We start from the raw sequence: 19,414 nt of genomic DNA on the forward strand, positions 1-19,414 counted from the left end.
CCAAAGGACGCGCTCTGCTCCCGGCCCTGCTTTCTTGGTGGTATGAGGTTCCCAACTCTCTGCTTGCTTCCCTTTCATCTCTTGTAAGATAAAAGGTGGTGCAGGCCACACCCTAGGGAAACTCCCTTTACACTGGATCAGGGATGTGACCTTAGTAAGGGTATTATACAATCCCACCCTAGTCCTCTTTAACCTAAAATTACAATCACAAAATGGAGGACAACCACACAATACTTTGAATCATGGCCCAGCCAAATGGATACATTTTTGGGGGGACATAATTCAATCCATGACAACAGTATAGCTGCCACATCTAAAACTGACAATAGGTTTATTATCTAGAATATTAGAAAGAATTGCTGAAAATAAGAAAAAGAGGAAAATCCATTAGGACCTTGGGCAGAGGCTACAAACAGGCAGTTCACAGAAGGGGGAACAAGAATGACTATCAGATACTTGGAAGAATGCTCACCTTGTTGGTCATCAGAAGAATCCACTGCGAAATAATGATATCACTTGATAGTACCACCAGATTGGCAAAAATTAGAAGGCTGAATAATCACAAGCGTTGGCAAGGATGTAGGGAAACTCTTACCCACAGCAGCTGGGTACAGTGCAAAATAGAGAGCGATCTGACAGCTCCTAATCACTAAGCATGTATGTGCCTTTTGACCCAGTAATCTCAGAGATGCCCTCTTAGGTCCAAGCAGATATGTATAAGGATGTAGGGAAAGGAAGTTGGGAGCAACCTAGGTGACCATCCCTGGGAGAATGGATAAGTAAAATGTGGTGGATGCACTATGGAATTCTATGCAGCAGTTAGAAAAAATGCACGAGACTATGGGCCAGACATAGGTGACTAACTGACACAATCCCTATCCACAGCTCTCCTTCTCTCTAGTCACATTTCAGCTAGGTGTGACCATGTAACACATTTCTGGCCAATGAAATGAAAACAGAAGTCTGATGAGTTGGACTTCAAAGAAAATCTTTAATTTCTTGACCAAAAATGCAGGGCACACCTTTTTATCTCTTTCTTCTCCCTTCTTCCTGGAAAATGGGTGTGATGGTTGGAGGTACAGCAGCCATCTTGTAACCATGAGGAAAAGTCAAGAGCCTTGCCGAGAAGGCCCTGGCATCAAGTTGTTGAACCAACACCACCTTCTTAACTTATGTGAAAAATAAGCCCCTCGAATCAGTTAGGGTTCAATTGCAGACAACGGAAACAAATTCCGACTAATTTAAACAGAAAGAGATGGAGAAGTAGGCTCTAGGTCCACGAACAACTCCCAGCTTTGAGAATCACATGACCTCTGCTTGTGATTGAGAAAACAACAGTCACTACTACGGGAAGCTGATGAATCAGACAGCTGCGCACCACAGAGCCCCACTGCTTTTGTCATGATCTGTGACAGCAAAACGGATGTTCCATGAGAGTTAACTTTGTTCAAATTTATGTCTTACATAAGAACATCTGTTTGGCTGAACCTAAATTACAGATTCCCAGCTGAAGGGAATCTGGGAAATGTACTTTAGCTTTCCAGCTTCTGCAGTTTGGGATTGAGGTTGAGCAGCCAGTCCATAGTAACCACCACACCATGAGGGTCAGCGTTCGCTTATGCACTCCTAACTGATAGAATGTACGTGAAGCGACACAGTGTTGAGTGAAAAAGCAAATAGAATAAGCTCTATAGCACAATTCATAAGATGTAAGCAATGGTGGTTCAGTGGTAGAATTCCTGTCTTCCATGTGGGAGACCTGAGTTTGATTCCCAGCCGATGCACCTCATGCACAGCCACCACTCATCTGTGGAGGCTTGTATGTTGTTATGATGATTAACAAGTTTCTGACTAACACTGGTTGTCTATGGGGTTGCCCTGAGTCAGGGGCTACTTGACAGTGGCTAACAAGCTAAAAACACATACACAAATGAACACTACATTTCTCAATGAAGTTGTACATTTTTGAGGACATATAGGTGCCAGCTGGTAAAGGAAGAGAAAAGGAGAATGGGGTGTGGGGATCAGGGATGAAAGAGAATAAATAAAGAAAAATAAAACAAGAGAGGTCTTGTATAGTCTGATGGTGGGAGTCATACAGGGGAGGGGGTGGTATGATTGGTTCAGTTCTCTACATCTGAGGCCAAAAATTCCATTAAATTTAATATATATAATATCTGTACACCTAATTTGGCAATTCTTTATGTTTTAATTTCCCAGAATGTAAAAAACAAACAAAAAAAAGGAAGCCCCTCACCCACAGTCCTGAGAGTCTCAGTTCTATTCAGTGAGGTATCTGCTCTCTCGAACCCTCTCCACCACCACACACACCCTCACCAAGCCCTGCTCCACCAAAGAGGGAGAAGACTCCAGGCTCTTGGTGCTGGGTGCAGAGACCCTATCTATAACCCTTCCGTCTTCTAAGGGCCTGTTTCTGCGTGCCGCTAGTCTCTCAAGAAGGCTGGCCGCGAGCACATTAGGGGAGAGGAAAATCTTTTCCAAGCCACCCTGGGAGGGAGGAGCTGCCCTGACATGGCCCACTCTGGGCAGGATCTTGGCAGGTCTTGGTCAGCTCCAGAGAGGAGGGCACCGCCCCCACCTGGCCCCCCAATCCCTTTCTATCCTGGCTTGATCCAGCTCAGCTCAGAGGTGTTTGAGGCAGCTCTCCACCATCTGGTACCTGCGTTCTTCCTGGGAGGGGTAGTCCACTCAGGCCACTCCAGACACCAGGTGAGTGTGCTCCAAGGGGCCTGGGGGGTGCTGGGGGACCAGGCTGTGGCCCAGCAAGGAGTGCCTCATAGGGACCCTCCAGGCCCCAGGTAAGGTCCACTGGGGAAGAGAAGACAAGGAACTCTTTGAATCTCCTTGGGCTCCTGATTTACGGAGTGGACTGACCCTGCCCTCTTAAGTCTCCTCCGACAGCTTGTCCTCTCTTGTGGTGGATGGGGAGAGACACCCCACCAGGAAAAGGCTATCCCTGGGCCCCAAACCAAAAAAACTCAAACCCATTGCAGTGGAGTCGATTCCGACTCATAGTGACCCTATGGGCAGAGTAGAACTGCCCCATTGGATTTTCAAGGCTGTAAATCTTCACAGAAGCAGACTGCCACATCTTTCTCCCGCAGAGCAGCTGGTGGGTTTGAAATGCCGACTTTTCATTTAGCGGCCAAGCGCTTAACCACTGCGCCACCAGGGCTCCTGTGGAAGGGCTGGGCTATTGGCAGCTGTCAGATCCTCTCCCTGGGCCCCAGGGAGACACTCTTCCCTTTATTCTGTATTACAGATGTCAGCAGCTTGAAGAGGAGACACAAGCCTTCTTCCCAGGCTGGAAGAGGAAGATCAGCCCTTGCAGGAGGGAGGGCTGGCAGTGTCTGAGGCATTATCCTGCATCAGCAATGAAACCCCTGCGCCAGGCTGCAGGCTGGGGGCCCTGTACTGGGCCTGTGCCCGTAATGACCCTGCCCAGCTCCAAGCCTTGCTGGATGGTGGGGTCTCCCCAGAGGAGGCCACCCAGGTGGACGGCAATGGGAGGGTGAGATATCCCCAGTGTTTCCCAGGATGGCTGGGGGCAGCTCTGTGTTCCATTACACCATCCTGATCTGACTCCCTGGGAGAGTTCCAGGGTCAACACCCATTGCTGGGTGCTCTGGGGAAGGGAATGGGTGAGGGTGGGTCTTCACAGGGGCTGGAATGGATGTGGGCTTGGAGAGCACAGGGGGCCCCAGGAGCAAGCCCAGGGGCTGAGCTTCCCCCTCCCCCAGACAGGCCTCATGGTCGCCTGCTACCGTGGCTTCAGGAGTGTTGTGGCCCTGCTCAGCCACTGCCCTTTCCTCGATGTGAACCAGCAGGACAAAGAAGGGGACACGGCCCTCATGCTGGCTGTCCAAGCAGGTATGAGGCTGCTGACCCCCGCCACCCCCACCCAGCCAGGGCCACAGTCTCATGCCCTTTGCATGACTCTCTTTGACCCCAGGCTCTGCCGTGGTTGGTGGAAGGTGAGTTTGGGGCTTCACCACCCCGTTTTCCAGGGGAGTCATGACCCACCCTTGGTGCCCTGCAGGCCATGTGCCCCTGGTGAGTCTCCTGCTCAACTACTATGCGGGCCTGGACCTGGAGCGCCGGGACCAGCGAGGGCTCACGGCTCTGATGAAGGCCGCCATGCGGGACCGCACCGAGTGCGTGGCTGCCCTCCTCATGGCAGGTGCGTGGGGCCTGGACTGGGATGTGTGACCTCCAGTCCCTCCCCTGGATACTAGGTCAACTGTCATAGTTGCAGAGAGGCAAGAGGAGGAGATGGAGGATCAGGTGACAATCTAGGCAGACTTCCTGGAGGTGGGGAGTGTGCTTTGGGCTTCCCACAATCAACAAAGTCCAGCAAATGGCAGTCCCAGAAAGGAAAGCTTGGGAGGATAACCTTGACCAGCTGGGAAACCTAAAACAAAAAGGGTTGCTATCTGGATCCAGACTCTTGAGTCCTAATCCTGGTCCTGCCACTAACAGTGACCCCAGGCAGATGGCTTCTTCACTGGGCCTTACCAATGTCATAAGGACGTTGGCCTTCTCGGGGGTGACTTCTAGCTCTGACAAGTCAGGGCTCCAGGAAACACAGTGATGTGTAATTGAGGCGTGTGACCTCGTGGAGTTCTGGGACAAGGTACACACTATCCATGGAGTTGTAGGCCCTCATTATTCCCTAAGGTGGGGCCACCCTCTGCTGTTCATTCTGGGGGACCCCTGCCTCCAGCTTTTCCCTTCCCCACCCCACCAGACTGGGTCTGGGTGAGAAGAGAGGAGCTCCGCCCCCTCTCCTTTGGCTCAGAGTGCCCACCCCCTCCCCTCAGGATTAGAGGGGTATGGTGATGAAGAGAACAAGGAAAGGGAACCCGCAGAAACCCTCCACCTGCCCCAGGGGGCGCAAACTGGGCCTCCCCCAAGTCGCAGGCAACCCTCACACCACCCCTCAGGTCATTTCTTTGGATTCAGGAGGCACCTACTCTGCTCCCTGTTTAGAATCCCCCCCCAAAGGATCTCTCTGAAGTCTTTTTCCCTCTATGGGCTTCAGTTTCTTCACCCCTTAAATAAGAGGTTGCTGTGCTGGCCTCCTGGATTCCAGCTTCAACGGAGTGGGACTCTATGGTTGTGAATCTAACCCAACTAAGTCCTGCTGCTAAAGAATCTGTCCACACATCACCAATCCCTGTCCCACCCTGTGCCACTCCTGTGCCCCCTCCCAGGTGCTGACCTGACAGCTGTGGACCCTGCTCGGGGCAAGACAGCCCTGGAGTTGGCGGTGCTGACCGACAGCTTCAGCACAGTGCAGAGGATCCGGCAGCTCCTGGGGAGGCCCCGAGTCGAGCAGCTCAGCCAGCATTACCAGCCTGAGTGGCCAGCCTTGGCAGGACTAGTGGCCCAGGCCCAGACTGCCCCATCTCTGCTAGAGCGACTGCAGGCCACCTTGAGTCTCCCCTTCCCTCAGTCTCCCCAGGAGGGGGGTGTCCTGGACCACCTTGTGACCATCACAACCAGCCTGGCCAGTCCCTTCCTCACCACTGCCTGCCACACCCTGTGCCCTGACTGCCCACCTGCACTGGGCACCCGAAGTGTGTCCGTGCCAGAGCTGCTGGGCACTGCCCCGCCCCCTCCCCTGGCCCCCCAGTCCTCCCCAGTAGTCCCTAGTCCCCAGGTCCTCGTCCCCTACCAGAGCCCTCAGGGCATATTGAGCCTGTGCCCTCAGTGGCTATGGCCCAGGGATAGTAGCAGCCCTAGGCCCCAAGCCCCCAGGATCCTCCTCTCCAAGGCACCCTGGAGCTTCAGCCAGCGCAAGCAGGAACCCAAACCTGGAGGGCATTGCAGACTGGCCCTTCCTGTTTGGCGCTACCAGGAGCTCAGGATGGAGAGGAGGAGGCAGCAGGAGGAGGCTAGGTGTGCACAGAGCCTGGGGAAGATGGGCTAGGCCGGGCTGGGAGCAGGTTCTCAGGCCCCTTCCCTTAGCTTCCTGTCCTTTCTAGAGCATCCTTCTGCCTTCCCAACCACCCCTGCCTAGACAAACCTGGTTATTCATTGCAGCATTGCTTACAATAGTAAAGGGGTGAAACAACCTAAGTGTCCATCAAGAGGGGCCTGGTTGGATTGATTAAGGAGGCTCTTTATGTTCTGATACGAAACTGTCTTTAAGACGTATTAAGTGAAAATAACCAAAGGGTGGAACAGTGTGTGTGGCATGCTACTATTTGTCAAAGTATAATTTTCAAAAAGATAAAACATGACTAATACAAATATAGAGTGAGTGCCTAGATTGATTTAACTACTTAATGAAGGAACCAGCAAGAGGGATCAGAGGAAGAAATGGAAAATTGTTGTTTACAGACAGTGGAGAAAGGAATGCTAGAATAAGATTGCAAAATTAGATGCAAAAAAGTTAATTCCTACCCAGCGATAAAATCATAATTGTTTCTTTTTCTACCAGACAAAAATAATTTGCAATTTATCAGTCTTACACAAATTCATGTCTTAACTTTATGGAGTCTGGGCCCTAATCAATCAATAGTATTCTACTGTCCCCTAGATGACCCATGGGCAGGATTATTAGCCAGTGATAACTATTTTTGCCTTATTTACAAGGTTTGGAGATTTTTTTCTTAACACATAATCATAATAATAATAGCAACCACTTATAAGATGCTTATTGTATATATTAAGAACATTTAACCCTCCTAATAATTGTATGAGGATTTTATCTCTGAGGACATGAGACACAGAGAGGTTGAGGAATTGCCCAGGGTCACACAGCTAGCAAGCGGCAGAGATCAAAATAGAGATGCAGCCATTCGGTTGTGAAGTCCAGGCTCTTAACACTAAGCATATGGCTTCAATGGAATATCCCTGGAAAGAAACACAGCAGTTTTGTCTGACGAAGAGGACCGAGCGGCTGACTTACAACGGTGAGATGGAGACTTTTTACTGAGTATCTTTTTGAACCTTTTGACTTTAAAAAAAATAAATTTTATTTTTTAGAACAATTCTATATTTACAGAAAACTCGTGAAGATAGTACAGAGTTCTCATATACCCCATACCCAGTTTCCCCATTAAAAACATCTTATATTAGTATAATACATCTGTTGCAACTAATGAAGCAATTTTAATACATTACTATTAACCAAGCAAAAAAAAATTTTTTTTTTAAATTCAGATTTCTTTAGTTTTTATCCTACCTTCTTTTTCTGTCCCAGGAGCCCATCCAGGATACACATTACAAGTTAGTTCTCAAGTCTCTTTAGGCTCCTCTTGGCTGTGACAGTTTCTCAGACTTTCCTTGTTTTTGATGACCTTGACAGTGTTAAGGAGGATGGGTCAGATATTTGTAGAATGTCCCCAGCTGGGATTTATCTGATGTTTTTCTCATGTTTACACTGGGGTTATGGGTTTTGGGGAGGAAAACTACAGAGGTAAAATGCCGTTTCCCTCACATCATATCAAGAACACCTACTATCAACATGGTTTGATTTTTGAGGCTGACTTTGATCTGACTGAGGTAGTGTCTGTCAGACTTCTCCACTGTAAAGTTGCTCTTTTTTTCCCCCTTTTAATACTGTATTCATTGGAAAGAAGTCAGTATACAAAGCCTGCATTTAAGGAGTGGGAAGTTACGCTTCACCTCCTTAAGGGTGGAGTATCTACATAAATTATTTGGAATTCTTCTGCATAGGTGATTTAATTTTTTATTCAAATATATCTATTTTTTAAAGAATAAATCTGCTCTTTGAATAGGAGAACACACACACACTGTGAGGTGAAAATGACTAATAGGGTTAAATATTGTGTAATTTATCCCTGAGGACTCTGAAGGCAACTGTGGTAGAGTGAAACGGGTTCAAGGCTAACTTTGCCATTTCCTACCTGAATGATCCTGAATAAGGCACTTAAGTTTCTCTTGCCTCAGTTTTCTCATCTGTTGAATGGGAAAAACAGGGTTAATGGGAGGATCCATTAGATAATATGGGTGAAATGGCTCTGTAAACTATAAAGTGCTGTCAAGAGGTGAGGTATTACTGAAGGGCCCTGGAGAACTAGTTTGACTGAGCTGCTTCAGAGCCTCAGGGATGGAGCCAGAGTTCTTTCCTCCCTACCCACTGAGGAAATCAAAACACATGAAACCAGCCTGGCATTAGGCCCCGCAAACTTCATCTACAGGCTCAGTACAGCATGGTGGCTACCTGTTTGGGCCTGGGAGTTGACCTGTGACGACCTTGGGCAAGTTAATTAACCTTTCTGAGCCTTGAATTTCTCATGTGTAGAGGAGAGGTAATAACAGCTTGTTTTTCATAGGGCTGTTCTGAGAATTGGCGCCCTCGTGGCACAGTGGTTAAGAGCTTGGCTGCTAACCAAAAGGTCAGCAGTTCAAATCCACCAGCCACTCCTTGGAAACCCTAGGGGGCAGTTCCACTCCGTCCTATAAGGTTACTATGAATTGGAATCAACTCGAAGGCAACGGGTTTCAGGTCAGGTTGTGAGAATTAAGTAAGATAATGCAGCCCTTAGCACTGTGCCTGGCCTCATTATTAGCTTCTTTAATCCCCACAATATTCCCATTTTACAGCTGAGGAAACTGAGTCTATGAAGGTTAAGTGATTTGCGCAAGGTCACCAGCAGGTAAGTGGCAAAGTGGAGTTTGGAGCCCAGGTCTGTGAGACCAAAGCCTGTGTTCTTTCTGCTGCAGCACATACCTCTGCCCACAGCTGGGGTCTCCCTTGTTCTCTGAGCCTCTCTCTTCCACCTCCAACCTGTTTGAGTTCTACAAGGACCCAAGAGTGACCACGGCATCTTCAAGGTCAAAGAACTAGCCCTCTGTGGTTCTTTTCCCCATGCCCCTGTTCAGGCTGGGGTGGATCTGGGCTAGGGAGGATGAATGGGCAGTTAACTCCTCGGCCTCTGGTTGGAGAATATTTCCAGCAGGGGGAGCCTCTCCGCCTTGGAGAAGACCCGCCTCCATGCCTGGTCATCTCCAGGAGCAGCGAGTGTCATCTCCAGCAATTCCTCCTCCCAGGTCAAGCAATTTCTCCCTAATCCTCTAACGGCTCCTGACTGTAGCCTTCCCTCCTCCTCCCGAAGGCCATTCAGGCTAGTTGGAGGGGAGAGAGGCCTCCCTAGGGCCCTGCTACTCTGTCTGTGCCTGCCACGGTCAGCCTCCCCACTGACATCCCAGCTTCCCTGCACCCAGCTCAGAAGCTCCTGAGGCTTCCAAACTGAGGTTACTGTCAGCAGAGGCCAAGAAACCCACGGCAAGGCCCTTGGTTGTGCAGAACGCGGCCCATAACAAAGCCGCCCTGCTACCTCACTTTAGAGTCCAACAGACCTAGGTTTAAAACCTGGTCCCGCCCCTTTTCTAGGTGATCAGGGACCTCTCCCAGCCTCAGCCTCTTCATTTGTAACATCAAGTGGTGATAATATATAATAACTACTTCTCAGGGTGGCTGCGAGGCCTGCCTTGCCCACGGTCAGCACCCAGTAAACAGCAGTCTGTTGTGCCTGAGCAGCAGTAGACGAACAGATGGCCAAGGGTGCAGCTTGGTCAGTAGATGTGTCCTTGAGACCCCGTGTTCTCCTCTGTGATTCTGGGATATTATTCTTGTGGCCCCTGAGATGAAAACACATGCCTACCCCAGATCAGCTCCCGCACAGCTCTTCATCCCTCACCCCAGACACACTCCCAGCCCGCCCCCATCACCACAGCAAGGATGACCACCAACCTGGTCCCCGTGTGTGTGTCTACCCCCCACCCTGTTAGACTGGGGCTTCTGCAGATGAGACCACATGGTTGGCTGTCCTGATGCACAGTGGAATGTCATCCAGGCTCATTAAGTTACCAGAAAGGACTCCTGAGGAATTCTCCCCTCACTCTGTGTAGGCAGAGACTGTGTCTATATCCCAAGCCCCTGGCTTGGCACCTGGCACATATACCAAAAAAAAAAAAAAAAAAAAACCATTTCCATTGAGTTGATTCCAACTCTTAGAGACTCTATAGGACAGAGTAGAACTGCCCCATAGAGTTTCCAAGGAGTGCCTGGTGGATTCGAACTGCTGACCTTTTGGTTAGCAGCCATAGCTGTTAACCTCTGTGCCACCAGGGCTTCTGGCACATATAAACCTCAATAAATGTATGTAGGAAATAACTGAGTTCAGGCTCCACCAAGTTCTGGGATGCTCAGAGGGGCCTTTATCATCTCCCTTCCCCTCTCAGGGCTGCTTCAGGTGGTACAGCACCCCCGCTTATTCCAGGGCATGCCCCAGGGTCACTAGAGGGTTGCTTTGAGTCAGAATCACCCCAGGAAGCCCCTGCTGAGTTAGGAGGAGGCAAGGGAGTACATGTATGTGGGGAGATCACAAGGACAGGTGGGGACTCACTGGTCTGTGAGGAGCCTGGACAGGATTCCCTCCTCCTCTCCAGCAGGCAAACTTTCCAAATGGTTGGTCCATTGCACCAACCACCAGGCCAACAGCACCCCTGTTTCATGCTTCCCACTCACCTCTCAGGACTATTTTTCTGTCAGGTCTCACCTGGCTGCACTAAGAATCCCACCGGGCCAGGTTCATGGCAAAGTTTAGACCTGCTCACTTCTCTCCTTTCCTTCAGAGGGACCATGGCTTTTCACAGTTAAGGAAGACACCAGGTTAAAGGGACAACTTGAGGACAGGACCTGGGCCTCCCTCAACCCCCTTCCCCAAACTCCTGAGTTCTGCAGATGCTGATCCAGATGGTCAGAGGGACTCTGAAACCTCGACCACACAGTCACACATAAGCCATGTCACGTGCAGACACGCAGTCACCCAGGGTCCAACGGGGACCTTCAGCCTCACAGGCACAGGACACGCAAACTTCCAGCTGCACACAGAGATGTCACACACAGAGATTCAAACACACATAAACACCTGCCACACAGGTACACAGATGTACAGACTCACTGACAAAGGAAAAGATAAGGACAGCCCCCCCGCCCCAGGCCCCCGGGTTCCTAGCCAGCAGACCTCCTCCCATCCCTTTTGCCCATCAACACTTTGCATCCATCACTCTCATCACCCAATTTCTGCTTCATGGCTATTTACTCCTGATCAGCTTGGATAGCCCTCGGCCCCCATTTCCTACATCTGTGCCAGTGATCTGCACTGAAAGAATAAGGGGCAGGGGCTGCAGATGAGGGCAGTCCCAGATGCAAGAGCTGGCCTGAGGACCATCAGTTACAGGCCCTGTGGTGCTGGGAAGGGCAGAGCCTGGGCACGGATGCCGGAGGGGTGGGAAAGGGGCAGGATTTGTGGCATTTCCCCTCCAGCTGGAAACAAAGGCAGATTCCTGTGTCTAGTGTGAGCAATCCGGTCCCACCCACCCCAGTGGCTGGAGCTGAAGGAAATTCCGCTGGCCTCTGGCCTCCCCCAGCCATTCAGCCCCCTCTTTCAAACACTTGCTTTCCCAGCCAGGGCAATACCTACTCTCACATACTGAGCAACCCCTCCTTGTTCAAATATCAAGCCCTTCCCAGTGGGGATGGTCACCTTAATCCCTCAGACTCTCTCCCTGGGCCAGCAAGGGTCCCCTTAGTACCATGCGAGAGCCTGCCAGGCCCTTATCCACCTCCCAGCCAACTCTGCCCCTCCTAGCCCAAGCAAACTCAGGCCCTATTTCACTTTAGAGTGCGAGAAAGTCTTATTGCCTCTAGGAATTTCTGTCCAATCCAAAACGCTCAACAAGGCCCCCAAGCCATCTTAACTGTCATGAATTTCAACCGAACACTGCAAACAACATTGTTACCTGCCTTAGTTGTATGATACTTCTTGCAGAGCCCTAGTGGCCTAGTAGTTAAGTGTTCTGCTGCTAACCAAAAGGTCAGCAGTTCAAACCCACTGGTTGCTCCTTGGAAACCCTATGCGGCAGTTCTGCCCTGTCCTATAGGGTTGCTAAGTCACAATTGACTGGACTGTATTGGGTTTGGTCTCTTTCTTTTTTTTTTTTTGGTACCAAGGGAACAATGCTGGTACTGTGATTAAAGCACTTGGCTGTTAACCATAAGGTTGGTGGTTGAAACCATGAGCCGCTCCACTGGAGAAAGATGTTGTCATGGATTGAATTGTGTCCCCCAAAAAATGTGTGTAGCAACTTGGCTAGGTCATGATTCCTGGTATTGTATGATTGTGTTATCTGATGTGATTTCCTTATGTGTTGTAAATTCTATCACTGTGATGAGGTTATACTGATGAGGTTGACAAGATTAGTGTCTTAATGCAATCTCTTTTGAGATATAAAAGAGAGAAGTGAGCAGAGGCACAGGGGAACCTCATACCACCAAGAAAGCAGTGCCGGGAGCAGAGCGTGTCCTTTGGACCTGAGGTTGCACAGAGAAGCTCCCAGACCAAAGGAAGATTGATGGCACAGACCTTCCTCCAGAGCCAAGGGAGAAAGCATTCCCCTGGAGCTGATGCCCTGAATTTGGACTTGTATCCCACTGGACTGTGAGAGAATAAACTTCTCTTTGCTAAATCCATCCACTCGTGGTATCTCAGTTAGAGCACTAGATGACTGAGACAGAATTTGGTACCGGGAGTGGAGTGCTGCTCTAACAGATACCTAAAATGGGGAAGTGGTTTTGAAACTGTGAATGGATAGAGGTGTGGCAGCGGCAGAGGACCAGCAGCGGCAGAGAACCTGCAGCAGCACAGAAGGGGCAGCGACAGAGAACCAGCAGCAAGAGAACCAGGAGACCAGCCCGAGAGGGTGCTGGAGCTGACCCACAGAGCGAGATAGCTGACTGCCTGTGTACCGGACGCTTCCTGGTGGAGTGGGGTGCCTTCGGGCACTTATCGGTGGAGCTACCGAGCTTTGGAACACTTGCCCCAGCAGGGCAAATGCGGGCGTGAGGGAGGCCACAGAAAGCAGAAGCTGAAGAGGCAAGGAACACAAGAAGCCAAGCTGCCTCAGTCTCAAAAGGTATGGTCATGACCTCAAGGGTTTCAAAGGGTGGAGCCATGGCCTCTGGTGTTTCTAAGGGTGGAGTTGTAACTCCAAAGGACTAGGAGAATGGTACACCTAAAGCCGAGGGAGCAGAGTTGCCATCCCAGTGGGCCTGGAAGGTGGAGCTGAAGCCCAGGGCTGAGGGGCCTCCACTCAGAATCCGGAGACTGTGGCCAATACCTAGAGTCTGGAGGGCAGGGCTATTGTGTAAGTTGTCTCAGAGAACAGAATATTATTTTCAAAGCCTTGAGGGCCTATTGTAATGTGTTCTGCTGACTTGCTTGGTGCCTGTTATCCCTTCTTCCCCTGCAGTTTCTCCCATTTGTAATGGAAATGTCTAGCTTGGGCTGTTCTGCCACTGTGCCTTTGGAAGCAGATAACTTGTATTCCAGATTTCACAGATGAAGAGGAATTCTTGGATTTTGGACTTGGAGTTAAGACTTTTGCTGTGATATGATGAGATGAATATGTTTTGCATGTTGCAAGGATGTGATTTTTGTGCGCCAAAGGGTGGGATGTCATGGATTGAATTGTGTCCCCCAAAAAATGTGTGTAGCAACTTGGCTAGGTCATGGTTCCTAGTATTGTATGATTGTGTTATCTGATATGATTTCCTTATGTGTTGTAAACTCTACCACTATGATGAGATTATATGTGATCTCATGTGTTGTAAATTCTATCACTGTGATGAGGTTATACTGACGAGGTTGACAAGATTAGTGTCTTAATGCAATCTCTTTTGAGATATAAAAGAGAGAAGTGAGCAGAGGCACAGGGGAACCTCATACCACCAAGAAAGCAGTGCCGGGAGCAGAGCGTGTCCTTTGGACCTGAGGTTCCTGCGCAGACCAAAGGAAGATTGATGGCACAGACCTTCCTCCAGAGCCAACGGAGAAAGCATTCCCCTGGAGCTGATGCCGTGAATTTGGACTTGTGGCCTACTGGACTGTGAGAGAATAAATTTCTCTTTGCTAAATTCATCCACTCGTGGTATCTCAGTTAGAGCACTAGATGACTGAGACAGATGTGGCAGTCTGCTTCCGTAAAGATTACAGCCTTGGAAACCCTATAGGGCTGTCCTACCCTGTATAGGGTGGCTGTGAGTCGGAATCCACTAGATGGGGGGATCCTTTATTGCATCCAAATTGCAGCTCTAGGGAAGGGTCAGGGTTCCACTACCCTTAATTAGTGAATGCAGAAAGAACAGGAACAAAAGGTTTGAGTATATTATTTAAAATTACAAAATAATATGATGATCAATAATTAGGAGGGAGAGAATCTGAATGACCTAAATCCTGGCACTCTTAAATAATGCCTGAAGCTTTTAAATCTAGAGATAGTAGCGTAAATATATTATTCCGAGTTATTGAAGTAAATACCAGAAGAACTAAAAACAAACTTTGAGAATGGGGTTGCCCTCAGCAAGAGGGTCCGGGGGTAGGTACAGTTGCTTCTCGCTCTAAACTCTTCGCTTTCCAAGGTTTCAGTTACCCGAGGTCAACTGCAGTCTGAAAATGTTAAATGAGCAGCGTGATGAAATCTCGCGCCTTCCGGCTCCGTCCCCCCACACCCCGCCCCAGGACCACATTCACATAACTTTTATTACACTATTTTGTTATAATTGTTCTATTTTATTATTAGTTATTGTTATTAATCTCTTACTGTGCCTAATTTATAAATTAAATTTTATCATAGGTATGTATGTATAGGTCAAAACATAGTACATAGGGTTCCACCACTATTCTCGGTTTCAGGCATCCACGGGAGTCTTGGAACATATCTCCCATGAATAAGGAGGGACTACTGTATTTATTTCACCCCATGCTTATTCAAGATTTCTTTAATTTTTTTTGAAATGGCTGCCTCATACTTCAAAGTTTTCTCCAGTAGCCATACATTTCACCTTTATAATAACCCCTCAGATAGTGTTATGGATTGAATTATGTCCCCCCAAAATACATGTAGTAAACCCTAACCTCTATGACTGTGGTTATAACCCCATTTGGGACTGGGTTGTCTTTGTTATGTTAATGAGGAAGGATTAGTGTAGAGTGTAATTTGAGTCAATCTCTTCTGAGATACAAAAAGAGAGATGAAACAAGCAAGCAGAGACAGAGATGGGGTAAAATAGATGCCAAGACACATGGAGATCTGCAAGGAACGAGGAAGCAAAAGCTGAAGAGAGAAGGACTTTCCTCCAGAGCCAACAGACAGAGAAAGGCTTCCCCTTGAGCCGGCGCTCTGAATTCAGACTTTTAGCCTCCTAAACTGTGAGAAAATAAATTTCTGTTTCTTAAAGCTATCCACTTGTGGTATTCCAGTGGTATAGCAGCACTAGATAACTAAGACATATAGCTCTTAGTAGAACAGGCAATATTTATTACTCGTCTTTGAACAGGTAAAGAAATTGAGGCCCACGGTCACACAGACAAACCTCAGGTCTGCTGACCCCTGTTTCAGTGCTCTGCCTCCTACCCCACAGCTCTGGCTCCCTCCCTCAAAACAAACCAACTATTTGTGTAGGTTTTACAGCTCATAAAGGATTTTCACATATATTTTGCTTTTAGTCTGAGAATGTGGTAGAGAAGGAATTATGAACACGCTCGCCTGCTACCTGAAAGGTTGGAGGTTTGTGTCCACCCCGAGGCACCTCAGAAGAAAGGGCTGGCAATCTACTTCTGAAAAATCAGCCATTGAACACCCTGTGGAGCACAGTTTTACTCTGACACACATGTGTTTGCCATGAGTTGCAACTTGATGGCAACTTGTTCCTTACAGGTATGGAAATGGAAGCTAACACAGAGGTATTCTAACTCCAAGCTTGGGGTCTTTCCACTAACTTTCCTCTACCTCCAGTGGCAAGCCCAGGGTTTGGTAGGCGAGAGTTAGAGCCTCTGGGAGGGGCAACCCAGAGGTTGCAGGGCTGGCAGGGAGGAGACAACCGTGGAGTAGTTTCTCCACAGAGCCCATTTCCGTGCCAACTCACCTGCTGTGGCATCATGTGGACGCCATCTAATCATGAGACTTCTGTCCTGACATGCCATCCCTTCCTCAAGAGATTCCATCCTTAGATGAATCATCCTGAGGGCTTGGCAGTGGACAAGGAGTGGACCAACCCACCTAAGGAAGATGCTGGAGGAGCTGGAGAGGAAGAGGAAGATGACTTGGCAGCTTAAAGTCTGGGAATCTGGCCTCTGTCTGCCAGTCTCTTCCTGAGTGCTGGGCAGAACCCTGACTACCCCCATGCCCTCCCCCTCCCCAAAGCATGGCACCAGCCAAACTGCCTTTGTTGCTTGAGTTGCAGTGGCGGGCTAGGAACCAGGTAGTTTCCTGAACCTTAGAGCTAAAGAAGATCATACAAGGCTGGGAAGGACCTTGGAATTATCTGCTCTAAACCCCTCAGTGTACAGAGGAGGAAACGGAAGCCCAGAGAGGTGATCCAGGCTTGGAACCTAGACCCCACCATCCCCGGCCCCTGGCCCCCACAGTCTTCTGCCTTGAGCTGGAGGAGACCTAGAGAGATTATTTCCTCTTCCTCTTCCTCCAGGCAAAACCCCACCTCCATCCAGCCCCCAAAACTGAAAATTCCTCCTGTGTGTTGAATAATTGAATAAATGGCATTTACAGGTATCTGCCCCACTTCTCCCCTAAAGGACACCCACAGTTTTTCCTCCTAGAGTACCCTGTCCTATCTGTCATGTTTGAAAAGTCCCTAGATTGTCTAATCTCAATCTCCTACTCTGTGATTTAAGTGGAGCAAAGCTCAGCTAGTTTTCCTCCCTTGCTTTTTCCCCTTATCTCCTTGGTGCTAGAACCAGCTGCATAATTTGTGGCGCCCAGTGCAAAATAAAAATGCTGAGTCCTTTGTTCACAGATTATTATACATTTCAAGATGGCAGCAGCAGAGCATTAAACTGCATAGTTTGTATGGTATGCCCATGAAGCCAGCCCTGCCCTGGTGTCAAGAGCAATGCTTGTACTCAGTACTTCTATCTCGCTGGGCCTGAGAGGCCAAGATCTCCATTCCTGTCTTCATGCTGGACTCCAGGTCACCTGCCTCCATAGATGAGAATGTCCTTTAGGTTTTACCCCACACACCCTTCCCAGGATCTCTGGGCCTCTGTTTCCCGTACTGCTGGGAAATCCTTCTACGTATCTAAATCTAAATCTTGGTCCTTTGGGCCTGTTTGCTCTTATTCTGCCTCACTGAATATGGGGAACAGCTGGTGCCTCTGAGTAATTAATTCTTGTAGACTTGGACACAGTCTGTAATTCCTTTTCCCTTTCCTCATTGGGCTGAGTCCCCAGTACTTTCTCCAACTCTGTGTCCCTCCTCTGATGCCTCCCCCAGGTTCTCTGTGTACTTTGGAAGGCATGTGGCTCAGATAAACCCCAAAGAGCATCAGTCAGGGGTTCAGAAGGCTCAGTGCTCTGGGAAGGTGGGAGAGACAACAGCACTGATGAGTAGTAGCCCTTTCCCATCCGGCCCTCCCTTCTTCCTCCCAGACCTTACTCAACTTTATCTGAGTCCTAAATAAACAGTCTCCCATCCCCAGGGACTCTCATCAGCCACTCTCTGGTCCATCTCCATGTTTCTGTCCTCAGTGTGTGTCCCAGACTGAATGCTTCCTTTGGGGAAGCCCCCACTCCTACTTCCAAGGACAGAGATTCATAAGCTGGGGGAGGGAAAGGTTTATCAGAAGTCATGGCAGGGCAGGGGGGAGAGTGGGTGTGAAAGATGGACTTGCCGCCAGACTCCCAGTTCTCCAGCTAATCGAGTGCCCAAGTAGCTGCTATAATCTGAAAGAGCAGATACCGTAATCCCATAGTACTTCCTATTGGCCACAGGACACAGCTCTGTCCTGACGCTGAAATTTGGGTGTGCCGGAGTTCTGGGAATTCACAACACTCACAACAAGTTGTGAAGCAGCTTCAGGGCTGGGGGTGGGGAGAGGAAGAGAGGTCAGTCAACAATTGATGCCTAGTCTGAGCTTTTGGCCATCGCACCGAGCCTCTATTCCTGCCAAAGGGCGAGGGTCCCTGGCCCAACTTACAGATGAGAGCAAGACACCTTAGAGGTCTGCTCCAACTCCCAATTCTCCAGTCTTTTCACTTGGCTATGAGCCCCCCCCCCCCCGCCTCCAGCCTTTTCATTCATTAAGTTAATTAACAAACACTTTTACTGAGGTTGGTATGGCAGTTAAGCACTCACTAGCAGCCTAAAGGTTGGCGTTTCGAACCCACCCAGAGACCTGAAGATCTGCTTCCAAAAGGTCACAGACTTGAAAACCCTATGGAGCGGTTGTACTCTGCACACATGGAGTTGCCATGAATCAGAATGGACTGGATGGCAACTGACAACAGCAACAACAACCTCGTGTCAAAGGTCCCTGGGCAGTGCAAACGGTTTGCGCCCGGTTACTAACTTAAAGACTGCCAGTTTGAACTCACCCAGTGGCACCATGGAAGAAAGGCCTGATGATCTGCTTTCGTAAAGATGACAGCCAAGAAAACCCTATGGAACTCAGTTCTACTCGGTAACACGTCGGTCGGCCAGGAGTCAGAATCCAATCCACCAAAAGTATTTTGTTGCTGCTGTTGTTTACCCAACGTTAGGCACAGCCAGCCAGTATTTTTGCTGTGTACGGAGATAAGCCTCATTTCCCTTCATTCTCACAACAGCCCTATGAAGCTGGCACTGTTTGTTAAGCCCATTTAGCAGGTGGGGGACTGAGGCACCAAGAGGTGTCACTTGCCTAAAGTTAGGCAACTAGCCTGGATTCCCAAGTAGGCAGTCTTACTTCAGAGTCTTTAGGGATAACCAAGAGACTAGACTCCAGGGTGCTTACAGTGGTTGGAGGAGAGCAAGACAATAAGGTCAGAACTCTGAACCTGTGCAGGGGCCTCAGAGGAAGAGTTTGTTTCTCCCTGGGGAAGAAGCCATTCTGCTTTCCTCCCTGGCGCCTGTCTCAGCAGTGTTCTGAGAAAAGCTCCGGTCTCCACCTCCATTTAGTGGCATGGGGAGCTGTCTCAAAGGGGGCCGCCCAAGGCGCCTCTCAGCGCCTCCCTACATTCTGGCCGCCCTTGCATCCCTGCCCCAGAGCTGTCGCCCGGAGAGGCTCAGACCGTCCACACCACTGAACCAGAGCCGCCCTATCAGGGACTTTTACCCCTGTGCCAAGCGAGTAGAGGCTGCGGATGAAGGGAGGAGACAGGAGGAGATGAAGGGGTCCCAGGGAAGCTGCTAAATGATTTGACCGAGTAGGGAGTCCTTGTTGGGGAGAGGGCGCAGGGAAAATTCATCTGGACTCCGCCAGCCTCAAAGTCTGCTCTGAGCCTCGTCGGCAGACAGCCCGGGGAAGGACAGGCAACTCTCCCCCACCCCCACCCCGCGTGTCCTTGCCTAGGTGCCCCC

The 19,414-nt window shown here is 49.4% G+C and overlaps 1 protein-coding gene across 2 annotated transcripts; it reads left to right on the forward strand.

The window, feature by feature from the left end:
* Positions 1–3,319: 3,319 nt before the first annotated feature.
* On the forward strand, positions 3,320–5,981 carry ANKRD33 (ankyrin repeat domain 33). 2 transcript variants are annotated; one of them, XM_023742422.1, is made up of 5 exons: positions 3,320–3,532; positions 3,762–3,891; positions 4,061–4,205; positions 5,084–5,139; positions 5,235–5,981. In XM_023742422.1, exons 2-5 carry the CDS (start codon positions 3,771–3,773, stop codon positions 5,951–5,953), a joined length of 1,041 nt encoding a protein of 346 aa, XP_023598190.1. In that variant the 5' UTR covers positions 3,320–3,532; positions 3,762–3,770; the 3' UTR covers positions 5,954–5,981. The 2 variants fall into 2 exon arrangements, with proteins under 2 accessions (XP_023598190.1, XP_023598191.1); XM_023742423.1 differs by lacking the exon at positions 5,084–5,139 and having other exon boundaries at positions 4,061–4,177.
* Positions 5,982–19,414: the final 13,433 nt, after the last annotated feature.

The sequence above is a fragment of the Trichechus manatus genome, unplaced genomic scaffold (genome assembly GCF_000243295.1).
Source record: "Trichechus manatus latirostris isolate Lorelei unplaced genomic scaffold, TriManLat1.0 scaffold00209, whole genome shotgun sequence".
In the NCBI taxonomy this organism is placed as follows: domain Eukaryota; kingdom Metazoa; phylum Chordata; class Mammalia; order Sirenia; family Trichechidae; genus Trichechus; species Trichechus manatus.

Bases quoted from the DNA above. Each gene is read 5' to 3' on its own strand.
- ANKRD33 (XM_023742422.1), top strand. From the start codon at position 3,771: ATGGTCGCCTGCTACCGTGGCTTCAGGAGTGTTGTGGCCCTGCTCAGC. The intron at 3,892-4,060 runs GTATGAGGCTGC...GGTGCCCTGCAG, and splicing joins CATGCTGGCTGTCCAAGCAG to GCCATGTGCCCCTGGTGAGT. The intron at 4,206-5,083 runs GTGGGGCCTGGA...CCCTTAAATAAG, and splicing joins GCCCTCCTCATGGCAGGTGC to AGGTTGCTGTGCTGGCCTCC.